The sequence below is a fragment of the Felis catus genome, chromosome B4 (assembly GCF_018350175.1).
Source record: "Felis catus isolate Fca126 chromosome B4, F.catus_Fca126_mat1.0, whole genome shotgun sequence".
Classification (NCBI taxonomy): Eukaryota; Metazoa; Chordata; class Mammalia; order Carnivora; family Felidae; genus Felis; species Felis catus.
This window is the reverse complement of record NC_058374.1, coordinates 130,583,842-130,603,082: the sequence shown is the minus strand read 5'-3', so window position 1 is coordinate 130,603,082 and position 19,241 is coordinate 130,583,842. Positions and strand designations below refer to the sequence as shown.

The 19,241-nt window shown below is 53.3% G+C and overlaps 1 protein-coding gene across 1 annotated transcript in view; it reads left to right on the top strand.

The window, feature by feature from the left end:
- The window catches only part of CACNG2 (calcium voltage-gated channel auxiliary subunit gamma 2), a 107,855-nt gene that overhangs the window by 74,966 nt on the left and 13,648 nt on the right, over positions 1-19,241 (top strand). The window contains exon 2 of the mRNA XM_011284199.4: positions 19,148-19,231. Coding sequence (XP_011282501.2) covers positions 19,148-19,231 — 84 coding nt within the window. The remainder of the gene's footprint in view (positions 1-19,147; positions 19,232-19,241) is intronic.

Below are 19,241 nucleotides of genomic sequence, written 5' to 3'. Positions count from 1 at the left end.
TTTGCCTCAGGTCGTGATATTGCGGTTCATGAGTTCGAGCCCCGCGTCGGGCTCTGTGCTGACAGTTCAGAGCCTGGAGCCTGCTTCCGATTCTGTGTCTCCCTCTCTCTCTGCCCCTGCCCTGCAACACTCTGTCTCTCTATCTCTCTCAAAAATAAATATTTTAAAAAACTTAAAAAGAAAGTAGAAGGTTAAATCGGAGCATGTGAAAGACTTATTCCCACAATCCACAGGGATTTACTGAGCACCTGCTTACAAGATGAACAAAGTAAGGCCCTGCCCTCGTGGATCTTCCATTCCAACGAGAGAGTCAAGGAGTACACGCATAATCCATAAAAATGCAATCAGACATCAGCTAGTGATTAAATAAGAAGGGAAATCAATCCAGCTAAGGGAGTAGAAGGTGATGGTCGCAGTTTTTGTTCAGAGATCTGAGTGAAGTAAGAGAGGCAGCCATGTGGACGGAGGGCAAGGGCGCTGCAGGCGGGAGCCCCAAGTGCAAGGGCCCTGAGTGGGGAGCCTGCTTGGTGTGGTTAGAGACCAACTGGCAGCCGGGCTGGCTGGAGTCAAGTGAATGGGGCAGAGAGGCAGCGGAGGGCAGCAGGCAATCCAGACTAAACCAGCTGGGGTCCTGTGGGCAGGGTACCCATGAGATACACAAAATGTATACAGCGGGCAGGAATTCACGCCATTTGCTCACCGGCCTTCTCTGTGTGTGAGACTCCAGCCAGTCACTGCCAACCCTGTGCACGCACTTCCCCTCCTGAACAGTCAGGCGGGACTTACGTGCTGTAGTGGGCATATGGCTGTGAGCACATGCGTTCTATTCATTCATTCCCCAGACATTCGCTGAGCACCTGCTGTAAGCCAAGGCCCTTGCTGGGTGGCAGGGATACATCATGAATAAAACATGCAGAGTCCCTGCTCTGAAGCCAGGCATCCTCTAGTGAGGAAGACTGGAAGTAAACTGAGTCACCTTGCCTGGGGACAAAGGCCCTTGCCACGAGTCTGGCCCTGCCCAAGAGGTGAGAGAAGCTGGAGAAGGGGGAACCGGTTCTGCCCCCAGGCTCCTTCACAGCCGGTGATGGGCAAACGGAACCACTGCCAACCACAGAAAATCTCCAAACCTTACTGAGTCCATAGTTGGAATCACTGTCCTCTGCAAGTTTTCACAAGCTCCTCTAGCCCGGCAAAAACGCCTGGGCACCTGAGGTCATACTACCTGTAGCTCTCCACCCCTTGCTTTCTGGCAAGGGTGGGGGGGGTGCATACGCACATCTGGAGACACAGAAGGCAGACAGGCTATCTTTTGCCTATGGACATGACGATAAACGCAGCAGCCTGCACTGCCCTGGAGGGGGTGGGCAAGGACACAGGCCAATGCGCCGTCTCAGGGTGGTGTGGGCCAGGGTGGAGTGCTGGGCTGGGCTGGACAGAAGGGAAGAGGGGCCTCGGAGAAAGAGCAGACTTCAAGGAAGCCTTCCTAGAGGAAATTATGTGTCAGCCTAGAGCTGAAGCATGAATGGGAGGCATCCAGGGAGGTAGAGAGGAGGGAGTGGTAGGGAAGTGGCAAAGGAAGGCCAGGCAGAAGGTGAGTTAGACAGTCCAAGATAGGGGGCCCCTGGGTGGCTCAGTCGGTTAAGCATCCAACTCTGGCTCGGGTCATGATCTAGCGGTTCACGGGTTCGAGCCCTGCGTCGGGCTCTGTGCTGACAACTCGGAGTCTGCTTGGGATTCTGTGTCTCCCTCTCTCTCTGCCCCTCCCACCCCCCCTCAAAAACAAATAAGCATTTAAAAAAAGAAGAGGAAAGGAAAAGAAAGAAAGTCCGAGACAGGAGTGAGCATGGTGGGGGTGGCAGTCCGGGCAGCTCAGGATGGCTGATGAGTAGAGTCTGAAGAGCCATGAGCTACGGGGCAGCAAATTCAGTGGATCCCGCAGCAGGCCTTGCCACAGAGCCCCGATCCCATCCTGGAGGAATGGGGAGGCACTGAGGGTCCTGGGGCAGAGAAGAGGAAGCCCAGATTTTTGCCTTTTGCAAATCACAGTGGCTACAGAGTGGGGAATAGTTTGGAACTGGGTAAGAGGGAGTCAGAGAAGTCGGCTGGGGCTTGGAGGCGTTCTAATAATGCAGGGGAAGTTAGCGGTGGGCCAGACTAAGACGTGGGTGATTCCAGATTTGTTAAAGAATTGGCAATTAGACCAGACTGGGAATGGAGAGGTCAAAATCAAGGACGACTCCCAGATTTGCAGCTTAGGAAACCAGTTGGATGAAGGCCTGGCGTGTGAAGGGAGAGCAGCTGGGAAAAGGGTCTGTGGGGAAATAGAGCTAAGTTCAGCCCGAAGTCCACGTATCTGTGGGATATTTAGGGGACCCAGTGCACCATGAAGTCAGGGGTAAGAGACAGGTCTGGGATAGAGTTAAGATTCTCGGGTCCTCCCCTGCAAGGATGAAAACTACGGCCACAGGTGAGGTTCCGCAAGGAATTCCTACAGAATGAAACATGAAGAGGCCAAGGGGAGAGCCCCAAAGACACCAAATTTACAAGAGAAGCAGAAGAAGAGGAGTTTGCAAAGGAGTCTGAAAATGGGAAGAAAGAAAAGAGCCACAGGGCTGTCCCAGGTGCCAAGGGGAAAGGGCACATCAGGAGGCCCGGGTGCTGGGCTGGGTCACAGGATGCCCACGGGGCACGGCAGAGGCACACAGACATGCGTAAAAATCCTCCCAGGCTAGTGCACAAGGGGAGAGAAAGGTACTGGAAACCTCGGCACCCTACTTTTTCATTACCCTCTGCTCTCCGTGAAAGGACGGGTAGAAAAATCCCAGATCCGTTTAGTGCAGCGTTTCTCAAAGATGGTCTGAGGAACCCGGCCCCGTGGGATGAAATCCACACGCACATCCATGTACACATGCTGTCTGTAGCGACCGAATGTTTAGAAGGTCGTGCACCACAGTCTCACATCAGGGTCCGATGATGCAATTCGCAGAGCAAACCCTCTGAACAGCCCAGTGGTGAAGAAACCTGTTTCACTTCATTTGATCCAGCATTTCCCAAACCTCTTTGGCAATGGAACCCCATTACCCCATTACCTACTAACATCTCTTGGGCTGGCGTTTGGAAATGGCAGCATTGATGGAAAAGGGCATGTCTAACTGATGAAATGTCTACAGCTGGTAACCCCCTGGCGAAAAGCATCCTCTCCCAAGCTTGGGATGAAAGGCGTCCTTGGTCTGGGTCCCCCTCATTCATTCACTGATTTAAAACGTATCGGGTAGGGACGCCTGGGTGGCTCAGTCGGTTATGCATCCGACTCTTAATTTCAGCTCAGGTCATGATCTCACGCATCGGGCTCTGTGCTGACAGCCCGGAGCCTGCTTGGGATTCTCTCCCTTTCTCTCTGCTCCTCCCCTGCTCTCCATGCACTTGTGTGTGCGCTGCGCTCTCTCTCACTCTCTCAAGATAATTTTTTTTTTAAATAAAAATAAAGAAAACGTACTGGGCACCTAGTAGGTGGTGGCGTAGCCAGAAGGGCTGGCACATTTGGGGAGACAAAGATTGAGGAGACATGAGGAAGGCGTTCTTTGGATGTGCACGTTCTTGGTAGAGGATACAGCCAGCCAAATAACCAGGCAGGCGCTGGCCAGCCAGCGTGGCAGGATGAGGGAAGGAACACCACCACTACCATTTATTAAGCACCTACTGTGTGCCAGGCACACTCCATAATAATGAACGAGCAGCTAACATTTATTGGATTCCTACTCTGCAGTAGATAGTCTCCTAAGTCCATCAGCGTATTTATCCTCCCAACCACCCGGGAGATATTTATTATCTCCTTCACCAGATAAGGCCACTGAGACAGACAGACGTGGCATTTCTCACCCAAGGCCAAGGTTAGCAGTGTCAGAGCAGGGATCTGAGCCTAGATAGTCTGCTCCAGATATTATACTCTTCAACTCTACATTCTACACCCTTTGGAAACATCCCGCTGATACTTGAACTTGGGTTGCTAGAGTCTGAATCTGAAGTGCCAACCGTTATACCCTGGAACCACCCACATTATTGACGTTCTTTGATCTTCACGACATTTTGCCGCACGTGTTAGAAACCGCATTCACAGAGGAGGCTCCAACTTTCACACAGCTCATGGCAGGCAGCGCTGAGGCTCTTGAACTCAGGGGCGGGGGTCTGACTCCAAAGCTCACGCTCCTAGGTCTATCACGTCCTGCCGCCCAGACTGCTGTCATTTTTACAGGTTGGAATTGAGGTGATAGCATATTTCGCATCTACGGAGGCCTGGCGGCCTGACAAGGCAGAATGGACAGTGGCTATGATGAGACGGCCTCCTGGACACAACCCCGTGTCAGGCTCCAACCCCTTATTTGTTGGGGTGGCAGGGGGGGCGGGGAGGGCGGTGTCCAGGAGGTCCTAGAGGAGGGGCCAGCATGGCCAGGGCAGAGGGAGAAGGGGAATTCGGGAGGGCTTGGACTGAAGTCATCTTACCGACCGGTATTTGACAGCCAGCGTGGCTATGTCAGGACATACCTGAGGAATGTCAGCCCAGGCTGGGACCAAAACCATGATTGTCTACCAATTTCCAGCAGCCTTGACCTTCAATGGCCAAGCAGGCTCACAGACAGTTCCCCTGTGCAAGTCTGGCCTCCTCTGAGGAGTCCTCCCTCCTTTGACCTGGAGTCATGGCCTTAAACCTGAGGTAGGTCAAGTTCATCTGCACCTTTCTACAGTCGCATGCTGCAGCCCCAATCCTGCAAATGCAGATTCCCGGGCCCCGAATGGCCGGGACTCTGCAGCACCTCTTCCAGAGGTGCCAAAAGCAGTGCCTTTGAACCAGAATCCGCACACTGCAGGCCTGGAGGCTGGGAGATGCTATCCCACCCAGCCCACGCGGCCCCCCAGCGGCCCCAGACACACACACACACACACACACACACACACACACACACACCCCAGACCCCAAAGGAGCTCCTAACCAAAAGCCCTCTGTGCGGTGTGGATCTAATTAAGTTCTGACATCATCTCAAATCGAATCCTTTTATTAAACATTTATCTTCAGATTCCGGAGTGTCGCAACACCCCATTGTCTTAAGTGACAGAAAGGAAAATAGCGTTTGCCTTTCCCACAGCAACCAAAGTCCTGTTCTCAGCAGCCCGCGAGCGACAGCCAGGTCTTTCCAGAGCCCTCTCTTCCTCCACCTGCGCGGGGTCCTTGGCGGTCCCCCTGCCCCGAGCTTGCCCCCGGTTCCTCGACACACCCGCCTCCCTCCTGATCTCCAGCCTCGCTGAGCTGTCTGCATCAGCTGCAACTTCTCTCAGTCATTTTCCTCAGCCTTCCAGAACCCCTTTCCTCCTGGGGATTGCGGCGGAGAGACGGAAGGCGGCCCGGCTGTCTCGGCTGCTCCTCTCTGAGCACAGGCTGGCTCTGGGGGGCAGAGCTCACTGGATCCCACCCCTGGCCTCCCTCCACCCCGCTCCCAGACTCTGAAGGCTTCGGAACAGATTCTAGTGTTTTCGTCCTTCCCTGCTTCCTTAGCAGAGTGCCTAGCACAGAGAAGGCTGGCAAGGTGTCTTCATTGATCAGTGACTCAATAGTTAAAGACCAAGTGTTGTCCTCCGCTTTGTCGTTTGGAGAACTCTCTTTGGACGTTCCCCAAAGGTGATCGAATTCTAGCAGGCTGATCCCTGCCAGTCAGACTCCTGGGAGACTCACCTTTCCCTCGTCTACAAGTGTCTCCTGGGCAGAACTCTCTTCTGGGGAGTAGACACTTCTGAGCAATGAGAAGCTCCCACCTGGGTGACCGGTCCAAGTCTTTTTAAACACCGGGGAATACTAAGGCTCAAGTTGCGATCGTTCCTTTCTCTAGGCATGACAAGACCCACCAGTCCTGTGACAACAATAATTACAGATCATGTGTACCGACAGCTCACAACACACACTGTTCTAAGAGCCTTACATGTGCATTAGCCCACACAAGGAACTCTGGAATAGGTAACGTTCCTTACCCTATTTTACAGAAAGGAAACTGAGGCCCAAAGTGGTTAAGCAACTTGCCCAAGGCTACCCACCCAGGCATTCTGACGGCCTCGGTCCTGAGTTTCTAGGAAACTAGGTAACATTTAGCCAATAGTTACTATTTAGCGAGACTTGCGAGCCTCTAGCAGAACGGGCTCGTGAATAGAACCCACTCAACCAGTGGACACGATCATTGAATCGCATGATATGGAAAATGCTGGAGCAGGATTTCTAGTGAATATTAGAGAGTCTCCCGCACCCACCGAGAGAACAGAAAGTGTGCAGTTCGATCCCTGTCCTTGATGCACGTGGAACGCCGTTAGGACAATGACACAGAAACTCGTGAAATCCGAAATAACAAGACAGGCCAGCTGTACGAGAGCTGTCACGAGGCAGTCTGCGGTGGACGGCCGGATGAGTGGTCTTGGAGGTAAAAACAGAGCTGGAAGGAAAGAGAGGCAGTTCTGAGATGCACCATCAGGAAAGGCTCCTTAGATCCTAGCTTCCAGGGGTGGAAGGCAGAATCATCTAGTCCACCTCCAGCCATTAAAGAAATGCTCTCTTCAGCATCCCTAAGACATAGCCGACCACTTTCAGCTTGAATGCCTCCAGTGACGGGTAGCTCACTACCTTAGGAGGCAATGCTGAAAACTACCACACTGGCTCGGGTACCCATCTGACATCTCCTGCCCTACACAGGACCAGGCAAGGTTGAGGTGCAAAACTGAAGATGCTCATTGAGCCTGCACGACCCTGAGAGCGACTGCCTCTTTGATTTGGACCCTAGGCACCTCATCTAGTCCTGGCCCTGCCAGAACATCCCCACCCATGGCTCCCAGCTGTCCCTCTGGAGTAAACCAGACACTGTTTTAGGTGAAGGGGAGGAAAGAGTTTGATTCATCAGGGAGGGGAGTTGTAAGCAAAGGTGGGCACCGGGGCAAGGGCAAGATGCAAAGGCACAGCAGGGAGAGGAGAGTCAGGGCAGAGAAGGTGAAAAGCTTTGGGTCCCACTGAACATAGCTGGGATGTCTGGGTGTCCAGATGTCTGCCCTTTCTGCGACAGGCGCTGGGGGTCTTGAAGATTTCCAAGGCAGGGAGTGTGTTTGGCTTGCAAACAAGAGTGTGCTCGCATGAGCGGCATCCCCGGTCCTGTGGATCCTCATCACGTGAAACGTTTCTGTCCTCTTGGGTCAGTGGTTTAGATGGCATTTGACCACTTTGGCCTGGATCTCTGCCATGAAATCGAATGTGCCAAAGCAGGGAAAATGAACCATAGGGGGTTCGGAGAAAGCAGTTGTCAGAAAATGAAGGTGGGTTATGCAAAGCAGAAAAGGCCGCTGGCATTTTCTCTCCAAGGAGGGATCTGAACAACATACCGGAGATCTTCGTGAGATGCTATCAGGAAGGAGCGTCCCGGGGCAGCTGGGGGGCTCAGTCGGTTAAGTGCCTGACTTTGGCTCAGGTCATGATCTCACGGTCCATGAGTTCAAGCCCCGCGTTGGGCTCTGTGCTGACAGCTCAGAGCCTGGAGCCTGCTTCGGATTCTGTGTCTCCCTCTCACTGCTCCCCCCACCGCCCACCCGCCTGCTCACACTCTGTCTCTCTCTCTCAAAAATAAAAAAAGGGAAGGAGCATCCCTCAGATGGCAATGTCCACGGGGCCGGGCCCCATGATCTTTGTGCACGAGGTAGGGGAAGGGACGCTATCTCTGAGGGAAGTTTTATTTCCCTCGCATTTATTATGCGGCAGGCACGGTGTCCAGCACATTTTGACGTCTTGTTGGGGTTTACAACAACCTTACCCCATTTTTCACAGAAGGAGATAGAAGCTTGGGGGGTGGGGGGAGTGGGACGGAGCCACGTGCGTCATGCCCAGTTTCGTTCACTACAGGATGCCCGTGCTCACCAGCCTGCACCTCTGCACGGGGTTTGCAATTTCCCGGGTGGGTTTATTAGTTCTCGTTTCATCTATTCACTTCTACCATCAGGGAAGCAGGACTGCCCCCTGTTCCCACCCGGCAGATCAACAGACCTCCGCTGACTTCACGACCATCCCTTCTCTCCGTCCCCACTGCCCCCACCCCGCCCAGGCCGCCACCATCCCTCCCCTGGACGCCTGCCACAGCGATCCAGGCAAGGGGTCCTGGTGGCTCCAATGGGGCTGGTGGCTTCCAGTCTCACCCTTCCCTCACATTCCCCACTTGGCCATCAGTACCAACATCCTAACATACAAGTCTGGTCACATGTCCCCCTTGCTTAAAACCCTTCATTGGCTCCCCACTGCTCCTAAATTCATACCTTAAATGGCTTATTAGGCCTTGAATAATCTGACTGCAGCCACTAACTCTCCCAACTGATTATACGCGCGCGCGCACACACACACACACACACACACACACACAATTATATCCAGCACAACCATCTGTCCTTCAGACAGACAAAGGCTCTTGGCCTCAGGATCCCGTCCTCTGTCTCTGGTTAACCCTTGCTCCTCTCCCTAGCACCTTTCTTCCCTCCCCTCTTTCATCTGCCACCTTCTACTTACCCTTCAGGGCTCCTCTGAGATGAGGCTTCTTCCAGGAAGCCTTCCTGACAACCCACCAGCACCCAGACTGAGCTATGCACGCTTCTGTGCACCCTCCAGGGTTCCATGCTCTGCTGTGACAATATCACACAGGGGTCACCTAGAAATCCACTGCCTGGAGTCAAATCTCAGCTCTTTTGATCACACTGGCAGTACATCCTTAGATGCATTCCTCTACCTCTGTGCCTCCGTTCCCATGCCTTTAAAAAGTGGAGAACATGGGGCGCCTGGGTGGCTCAGTCGGTTAGGCGTCCAACTTCGGCTCAGGTCATGATCTCTCGGTCCGTGGGTTCGAGCCCCACGTCGGGCTCTGTGCTGACAGCTCAGAGCCTGGAGCCTGTTTCAGATTCTGCGTCTCCCTCTCTCTGACCCTCCCCCGTTCATGCTCTGTCTCTCCCTGTCTCAAAAATAAATAAAACGTTAAAAAAAATTTTTTTAAGTGGAGAACATAACAAAAGGGGTTTTTTGAGGATTAAATATAAAGTGCTAAGCCTGGCACCTGGCTCATGGCGGCTTCTCCCAGAGGCCAGTGATCACCACCCCTGAGTCATACAAGTTAATTATTTGTCCCGGTGCCTCTTGGACTCAGTTGTTGGGGACAGAGAATCCTGCTGTATCAATGTCCCCTCTATTGCAGTGCCCAGTTCAAACCACCACACCTCGTAGGCTCTCAGTAAAAGTTGAGGACTAGCGGAAATACTGAATGCGTCAAAAAGCATACAACTTGCCCAAGATCACATGGCTAACGGATGACAGAAAGAGGGACCAAATGCAAGTGCTCTCAGTGGCAAGGCCACCTTTCCACTACACCGTAAGGCCTCTCAAGACGAGGCAGAGCTGCTGACACATGACAGTATTTATTCATCACCCACCTGTCCCTGGGGTCCCGGGGTTGACAGAGTCATTTGAACAATCCTGTTTTGTAGGATCTATGCGTATCCGCTCCCTATGCTCCCTGGGCATGCCTCCCCCAGGGAGCTCTCTTGACACAGCAGAGTAATCCCCATTCTCTTCAATGAGTCTGTGAGCTTCTCAAGTGCAGGAGCTGTGTGTGCTCCATCCGTGTCCCCCACCCCCACCCCCAATGGGCCCCAGCAAAGACAATAGCACCTACTAGCTAGCAGGCACTGAGCAAGGCCTCTCAATACAGCGCTCTGGGAAATTCTCACAACTCTATGAGACAGGTCCCACTGTCTCCCCATTTACAGATGAAGAGACTGAGGTTCAGAGGGCCTCCGTGGTGTAACGGTGATACAAACCCAGCTTGCCTCCAGACTTGGGCTAACCACTGACCTTCACAGCCTCCCTAATAGCAGGAGCTACACTAATGGATCCGTATTTCAGGAAGATTCCTTCACGGCCTGTGACAACACCCAGGCCTACAGGTCGATGTCACAGGGTGCTTTTTAGGTTGGCTCGTTACCTGAGCAGAGGGTCCTTAACCTCATCGGGAGCAGGCTTTCCATCACAACGTGGCATGAAGTGTGTCTGAGCTTTTCCTGTCTCCAGGGCCGCCTCCAGTGTCAACAATGGCGGGGGACGGGGGACAAAGTTGCAATGAGGGCGCTTGACGTTCAGGACCCAGATCCTTCCACCTCCTCAGAAGCCGAGCCCATTTCCGTCCAGTGTAGGGTCCTGACCACCATCTCCAGCTTCCCCACCCCAGCCCAGTCCGTAAGCGCCTCGGCCCGCTGGTCTTCGCCTGGATCCATCACATTCTTCCTGCCTGAGGTCGAATCCCCATTCTTTCCCCTCCTTCCCGGCTCCCTTTGTCCAAAGCCGACTTCCCCACAATGCCCCAACTCCCCTCATCCCCCGCCACAGCTGGCATCCTGAACAAAGACGTTGTGAGAAACACTGAGACGCCCCTTCATTCATTCATTCCTTCAGTAACTCTTAGTGATATTTAGTGAGCACTTGCTATATGTAAGCACTGAGAGTTCAACCGACTGTGGTTAGCATTAAATCCACACAAAAGACTATTTTAACATGTATGATTATGTTCATTAGGAATAGTCTTGGCTCCCGAGGCTTTTTTTTTTTTTTTTAGGTTTTTAAATTTATTTTTGAAAGAGAGACAGAGAGAGAGAGCGCAGGGGAGGGGCAGAGAGAGAAGAGAGAGAATCCTAAGCAAGGCTCCGCACGGTCAGCACCGAGCCCGATGTGGGGGCTCGAATTCACAACCCGTGAGATCATGATCTGAGCCGAAACCAAGAGTTGGATGCTTAACGGCTGGGCCACCCAGGCATCCTGTCAACTCCAATGTAAAGGATGGTTTACTCCCTCCTCATCACACAACCTTGGAGGTAAGAGGCCCAGGGCTGCCGCAGTTCCGTGGCGGCATTGCCCCCATGCCTTGAGCCTATTTCTACCAACATGCCGCTCTCCATCTGCAAGGCGGCTCCGTGGTTCAAGACCGCACCGGCGCTGCCCCAGCCCGGGGCCCACAGACGGCGCGTCCCACCCGCTGAGGGTTCTTTCTCAGAAGTGACTCCCACCCCCACTGCCGCTGCCATCCCATTGGCCAGAACTCGGTCACGTGGCCACCCGTGGCTGGGACAGCCGCGCAAATCCGCGGGGGAAAGGTCTGCGCGGGCAAAATATGGCAAGGCAAGGCAAACGCTGGGGTAGGGAACCCTGGCTGCGCCACCGCGAGGTGTAGAGAGGGACCGTAAAAAGAGCCCCTGGGCACTCAGCACCAGACTAGGAACTAGAACATCCAGTGCGTCGAAGCCGGTCCTGGGCCCTCCCTGCTGCCACCCCCCCCCCCCCCCCCCCCGCTCCCCCACCTCCGGTCCACACCCTCTTGAATTCCGTGGTCGGGGTTGCCTTGCCTGGCTTTACCGGTTCACCGCTTGTAAACGATCGTCAGCCTAGTTGTACAAGTTTTTACCTTTGTGAAAATAGAATCATACCATAAATATATATATTTATATATTTATATATAACATCTAGATGTTATACATATGTCATATGTATATATATATATGTTATATGTAAATATGTAAATATGTAAATATATAAATATATATATATATATATATATATATATATATTTCTGCAGCTTGATTTTCTGTTCAGTATTATGGGTGTGGGATTCACCGGTGTTGACCCGGGTAGCTGTAATCCATTCGTTTTCACTGCTGTGTAGTATCCCGTTTTATCAACATACTCCAAGGAGTTAGCATTCTCCCGACAACAGAACCGTGGGCTCGTCCCAGTGTTTTGCCCTTACAAGCAGGGCTGGGAGGAACATTCGCAAGCACGTTCATGCAAGAATTTCTCCGAGGCAAATTTCTAAGAGAAACTGCTGGGTTGTGGGGGGGGATACACATATTTTCATATTGTCAAATAGGTTTTTAATAAGCCAGGTGCAAAAGGTGGTGGCGATGCCCCAGGGGCTCTAATGGTTTGAGACAAGTGTTCATCCATTTAGGAGGATGGGAATGTGTAACACACTGCCTGCCCGCAGACCTGGGTGGGCACGCATACGCACACACAGACTCATTCATTTATTGTCCATTTGTTCAATAAACATTTGTCATGTAGCCATTCTCATCAATTAGAAGCCACACCATCAGTGTAATGATGATTCTTCAGGAGGAAAGAAACACAGTGCAGTAAATGAATCCATCAATTATAAGACACATTCTAATTTCAGCAACACTGAAATGTGCGTGTGAGAGCATCTTAGAGTCAAGGGAAATATGGTACCTTCAGGCAATTCTCTAGAGGAAATTCCGCCCTTGGGAGCTTACAGACTTGAGGCTACTTGTTCCCAACAATACCCTAACAGAGGTCATGGTCAAAGCAGACACAAGGTGCTTGAAAGCCTTGCTACCCAATCCCAACTGTGGTCCACTTGGGAGCTTGTGAGAAATGGAGTCTCAGGCCCCGCCTCAGAACCACTGAGTCAGAATCTGGCTTAACATGAACCCCGGGCGATTCCCATGCCCATTAAAATCTGAGAAGCAGGCAGAGACCCATAGGGAAGAGAAAGAGTCTTTCCAGTTGAGGGCAATCAAGAAAGGCTTCCTGAAAGAGGCATCATTTGAAGAGGAAAAACTACATCTGTGCTCAGGACCTCTGGGAGGTGAGCTGGCGGTCGGTGGGCCAGACACCTTACCCCCTTCTCATCCCCCCCCCCCCCAGGGGAACCTGAACGGGACCTAGCCCATGGTGGGTGCCTGAAATAATCCAATGAGTGCATGAACGAATGAGCGAGCTCACAGACAGCCACACAGGCTGCTTCAAACCCTCCAGCACCGGCTGCCGCCGGCACCGTGCTGGCGGCTGGGGGGGTCCCAGCCAGGGAGGAGCCCGGCACTGCCCACCCACCCCAAGGTCTCCTGAATCCCCGCCGGCAGGGAGGGCCCAGCCAGCAAAGCGAAAAGCCAGGAGCAGAAAAGGTTGAAAACACAGAGAAAGCAGCTCCCACCAAACCCTTCATTTGCTTCACTTAAAAAATTACTTAGCCAGCCTCCTGCCGGTGCCTCCCCCCCTCCCTCCGAGCACCCGCCCCGCTCTCCTTCAGCTTCTCATGAATATGTGGGAAATAAAACGGCGTCTGTTCAGCCCCTAATGACCAGGTTTATGAAGAGCTTATTGTATCTCAAAGAAATGAGACAGCAGTTGGTGTTGTGAGATATTAATGTGCTTTTTACAAAGCTGATGAAACCTCCTTTAAACTACTTAATACCTGCAAGCTGAAATTTCCAGTCTGAGAGTAAATTCCTGGAGGCAGAGCTGAGGCAGAGCCTCAGGCACAGCCCTTGGCCTTTCTGTCTCAGCTGGGCGGGCAGTCATTCGGCTCTGGGGTCGGTGGGGCACTGCTGCCCTTTGGGGTGGGGGTCCAGTAGAGATTTCGTGATTGTTGGGGGCCTTGGCAGAATAATCCTTTCTAGTTCACAGTGGGAGAGTCTCTCCCACATCCTCCTGCTCTAAGAGCTCAAAGTCAATGACTTTCTGGGGAGTGGGGAGTGAGATGCTCCCCCCTCAGTTCAGCTTGGGCCCCCAGCCCCCCTGGGGACGTGGCCCCTGTCCCCTCTTCTGCCCTCACCCCCACCCAGCCAGCCCTCTACATGGGACCCATCTTCTTGTAAGTCTCCAGTCCCGCTCTGATGTCACGTGTCCACCCCGGCCGACCCCTCACACGGGTTGCCCTTCATCCAGCTGGTGTGCTGGTAAATGTCTAGCAACTGGCTCTCCGGGCAGGGAAAGGGGACCTCGATCTATCGTACGTGCCAATTCTCGGGGTGCAAATCCTCCCACCGTGGCTGCCCGCGTGAGTGACCATGAGACTCTAACGAGCAGCCGCCGGAAGCTAGTGCAAGCCTGCTCCCGCACACCTCTACCTCCGGGCTCCCTTGTACCCCCAACTCTGGTCCAGGGGACCTTCCCCGACCCCCCAAGACAGTCTGTCCCCTCTTGTGTGCCCCGCACCTCCCTGCCTTGGCTCTTGCTGATCCCTGTCCTATAAATCTCTTCTCACCGCCCCCCCCACCGACTTCCTCATCACCCTCCGATACACACATGCTCACTCTCACTCACACACTCACAGTCACATGTGTCCCTCCTGAGCGCCCTGAGACACGCTCTGCTTTGTCGCCACACAGACCCTGCTACACCACAGCGTCTGGCATCCATCTCCCCCCGCACACTACAAGTTCCGTGGGGACAGAAAGTATATGTTTTTCCTCTGTGTCCCCAGCAGGTTACACTGAGCATGGCATACAGTCGGCGCTACACAAATCTTAGCTGAACAACTAACTCTGCTGCCATAAGGCCTCATACATTTGGCTATAGAGTATGTGGGACATTACATTCTAGTAAATTCCGTGCTGTCTGTCTTCCCCCCCCCCCAGACTGAGAGCCCCCGAAAGGCAGGGAATCAGGTTAGATTTCCCTCCACCACCCCAGTGGTCATGGTCACATGGTCAGCCCTTAGTCCCTACCTTGGGGAGAGAGCCTGCCTAAGGACGAAGCCAACTGAGAGGAAAACCAGAGATGGGGAGAGAGACCCCAGATTTTTGAGCACCTGGATCCATCTGTGCCTGAAGCCGTATCAGTCCCTGGGCTTGATGAGCACCAACCTGAAAAAAATACAGCAGGACCCTAGGCTGGCATCAGGAAAGCCAGACTGCGCCACTCTGCACTGACTGTTGTGACGTCTCGAAGATGTTCTACCACATTTCAACTCCAAACAGAGGTGGCTGAGTGCTGCTGACGCCACCTCCCTTTCATGAACCTCAGCACCTCTTCGTTCAGACTGAATCCGTGGCCACAGAGCTTCAAGTGCTCCTGGAGACCGTTTACACCTCCAGCCCACCCTCACCGCCTCACTGCTACCGTTAGCCTCTGGACTATTGGGACCCATCCCGTCATGGCCCGCATCTCAGTTTACCTCCATTAGTCCTCACTACCAATCATTTGTCCCTCAGGACTCTGTTCACCTCCCAATCTGCCCCAATCTCCCACCTCACCCCCCCCCCCCCGGCCTTTCAAATCCCTGCCCAGGGGTCCTTGGCATTTGGTCCAGAGGTCAGGAACCCCCTCTCCTAACCTTTTTTGTGCTCACTCATAGAAACCTGGCTGTCCCTTGAGACGCCACTCACAGGGCTGATAATTCACAGGGGATGTTTTATTGCCTCTTCCCAAAAGCCCTGTCTAAAACTCATCCAGTCTTCTCTTCCCCGACTGTCTCCTGCCCAGTCCCAACCTGGCATCCCCCCCATTCTTTGAGGAGGTAAGCACGGGCCCACCTCATTCTCCCAGGCCACCCTGCAGCCATCTTGGATTTCACAAGCAGTCAGACAGCCTTCCCAGTACCTGGCCTTGAACACCTTGCTCAGTGAGCACATCTCAGTCCCAGCTTGCTGGTTGTTAACTGCTGAAATCCTGTGTACCCAGGATTTCAAGCAGCCCCACTAAGTGCAGGAAGAGGGCTGTACAGGGGTGGCTCCCGGCTGTGACAGATAGAGCAAGGCGCAGCTGGGACTGAGGCCCCATCTCCTCTCCCCACTCGCGAAGAATTGGTGGAGGGTTGAGCTCTGTGCCCCGGGCCTGGCAGCTCTCCAAGCCCTGGGCCCAGCGAGGGCCCCAGAAGAACAGAATCTTCCTACAGCCGGAGTGGCTGGGCCAGGCTGGGCACACACCATCACCCATGAGAGCACTACCTCTGAGGTTTCCGCTCTTCTCCTCCCCGCCCCCCACTCCACCACCCACAGGGGCATCCCTCCAGGCCTCCTAGGTCGCCCAGCAGGAGGGCTACCTGCTTGGAGAAGGCCTCCAACACGATGGCATGGGACAGGGTAGGAGAAAATTCTGTATTTACTGAGACAAAGTAAGTCTTACTCCAACAGAGACATGTTGGAAGCAGCTGGTATGGTTCCCTGCGTCAAATCGTGGTCCAGACAGGACCATCATTTAGCTAGAAAGAGCCTCACACCAATAGTTTCTAAAAACAACCAATGATTTGGGGTTTATCAGAATAATGTGATGAATGCTTTGCGTATCATCCTTAACTTGGTAGGCAGCTTCCTAATACATACTTAACTATGTATAGAAAATAAAAGTGAACGTTTAGTTTTGTCTTCTATATTTATTGGTATGACCTTTCCGATTGCTAGAGACTTTGAATGTCATCCCTACCTCCACCCGACCCAAGCCACCCAGTTCATGGTCTCATCCTTGACCGTGACATGACCAATAGCCACGTCCCCTCAGTGATCTCAATCGCTGGCCCCCACTCTCTGACTCTCATGCCCCAGTCTTCCAACTTACTCCCAGGAGCCCCCGGCTCTAGCAGTTCTTTGACCCCCACCCCACCCTAGGCTTCCAATGCATTGACCCCGTCACCTCTTCACCGCCTCCTTCCCCAGCTTAGAGTCTGACCCATCTTCATAATCACTGCCTCCCCCACCCCTGCTCTTGGACTCATTCCACAGGCCCCCACCCTGGTTAAAGGCAACCCTCCAGCCAGACTCAGCCACACCCTAGATGTAGCTGGGCCTCATCCCCTCTCACACTGCTCCTGCATTGCTCCCTCGTCTCTCCAGCTATCATGCCTTCCCTCTCTTCTGGAACATTCCCACCAGGATCACTCATGCCTTAACATCTCCCCCAACACAGAATGGACAGCAGAGCAGCAGACACCCCACCAGCACAGTACAGGGGGGGGGCAGAGGGGGGTTGAGGGAAAGAGACAACAAACGATATGTTGGAGGCTGGGGCAGCCAGACCAGCATGTGCAAAGGTCCTGTGGTAGGAGGGAGCATGCGTGACAGAAGGCTGAGATGGCATGTGCACAGAGAGGGAAGTGGGCAGGAAATAAGGCCAGACAGAGGTGGGGATCAGGCCGCTTTAAGATGCTGAGCTTTCCTTACAGGGCCAGGGGCAGAGAGAGAGGGAGACGCAGAATCCGAAGCAGGCTCCAGGTTCCGAGCCATCAGCCCAGAGCCCGATGCAGGGCTTGAACTCATGAACCGTGAGATCATGACCTGAGCCAACGTCAGCCACTTAACCGACAGAGCCCCCCCAGCCGCCCCGTGTCCCCAGTTTGTGAGGAGTCTCGGGGTCCACATCTCACCTCCTGCACGGATTGCTTACAAAGATGCCCGGCACCAGATTGGCACTGATGAGATACTTGCCAGCTTGAGTTGAAAGCAAATGAAAGCACTTTGCAAAGCACTTTGCAAATACGCTGATTTGTAATTCTACCAATAGGGAGGAGATTTTATCCTCTTAGCAGCTAGACTCTTAGCAGTAGACTCTTCTCAGGTCCTAGAGGGAGTTGAGGCCTCCTGGGGATGCTTGAGGAGAGGGCGGAGAAGCAGGGTGGGTGGGCAAGAAGGGTTCTGCCCCAGGGGAGCATTTCAAGCGAAACGCTGTGCTCCTGAGTCCCCACAGAGCTTCAGTGAAGTTACCAGAAGTCTCCATATCCTCTGGGGAATCGTTTTTCTTGCAGAAGTCAGGAAAGGGGGTGAATATGGTACAGAGACAGTGATTGGGGCGATCAACCATCTTCTCTGCAATATGTCGCATAAAATAATAGCCTTAGAAATGCCTAAAACGCTTCCCTTTATAGAAGTACACCTGTATCGTATAGAAGCAGGTGTATATGATATATACACAGGTCTATGTAAGAATGCCCTAAAATTCCTAAATCATATCCGTAGTACATGATAAAGCCTACTTTATGGGATATGAAGGTTCAGCACCCCATAGGAAAACAGATTGCTAACACGGACCGAGAACTGTATTAATTAGGTTATATTAGCTACTGTCACAGAAAAATCCCAAATGTCAGTGGCTGAATATAGTCAGCATCCAATTCTCCCTCACAGCGATGCCCCCAAGCACTTTTACCTACGTGCCAGGCACTCGCTCTGAGCACTTTATATGTGTCAGCTCATTTAATCCGCGAAGGAAGAACTCCTTTGATCTCCACCTCTCAGGTGAGGAATGCCAGGCTGGACCCAGGCCACAGGAGCTGCCAGCATGGGTTTGCCTATTTATTCATTCAGAGAAAGTTCGTCTGCTGGTGCGGTGCGGGGGGGGGGGGGGGGGGGGGCGGTACGACCGTGTGTGAAACTGACAGAGGTTTCTACTGTGGCGGAGCAGACCCGCTTGGCAAGCTCCAGCCCACAAATCAGTCCTTCACGAAGACCACATTCACTTCACAGTCATTGGTGGAGCCGGCTGGGACCTTGGGTTTTCATCTGAGCCTGTGTTCACCTTGTCGGCCATCTGCCAGAAAAGATTGAGTCAAAAGGCCTTCGTTGGAGCCCTGGATCTATCGTTTCCTGACCACAAGTACTTACTCGGATCATTTAGCCTCCCTGAGCCTCAGTTTCTTCATCTGTGCAATGGAAGAGATAACAGTCCCCTCACAGGCCTATGGTAGAGCCAGAATGAGCTGTAGTTCAAGAGCCTGGCAGTGGGGCTCAGCCCCCACTGGGGGCTCAACCCCTCCCCATCATCCCCCCCATCATCCTCCTCCCCTGCCCAGAGCAGCTAGGGGCTGGGCACAGTGGATTCCAGGCCCTGCAGATGGGAAGGCACTTTGCAAGCTCATTTAAGGGCTGTGAGAACGTTTGTCGGCATCCGTGTGGGGTCTGTCTTCTTTGCAAAGCGATCTGCTCTCTGGCATGCAAAATGCGAGGTGACTCCCAGCGGAGCTGGGGCACAGAGGCGGGTGTACTGACGGGTTCATCAGCCTCCTCCTCGGCAGTCCCCAGCCCCGAGCCAAACCTCTGCTGCCCGCCAAGCTTCAGCTAATCCTCAGAAGCCTCGGTGCAGGGACGGGAAGGCTGGGTTTTGAAGTCTTAGGCCTTAGATCCTTTCCACTGCACCGCGGGTGTGTGTGTTTTGATTCACCAGGCAGATGTCCAAACAGACAAAGTGATACCTTCGTTCAGGGGCCGGGGAGAGGGCTGAGCCAGCTTCAGAAGAGCCAGAAGTCAGCAAGAGGCCAGTGGGTGCTGAGCCCCTGGAAACTCTGATGTTTCACGTGTCCTTTCTCCTCTTGTTTTCCAGGGAACTTCAAAGGTCTCTGCAAGCAAATCGATCACTTCCCAGAGGATGCAGATTACGAAGCTGACACAGCAGAATATTTCCTCCGTGAGTGCAT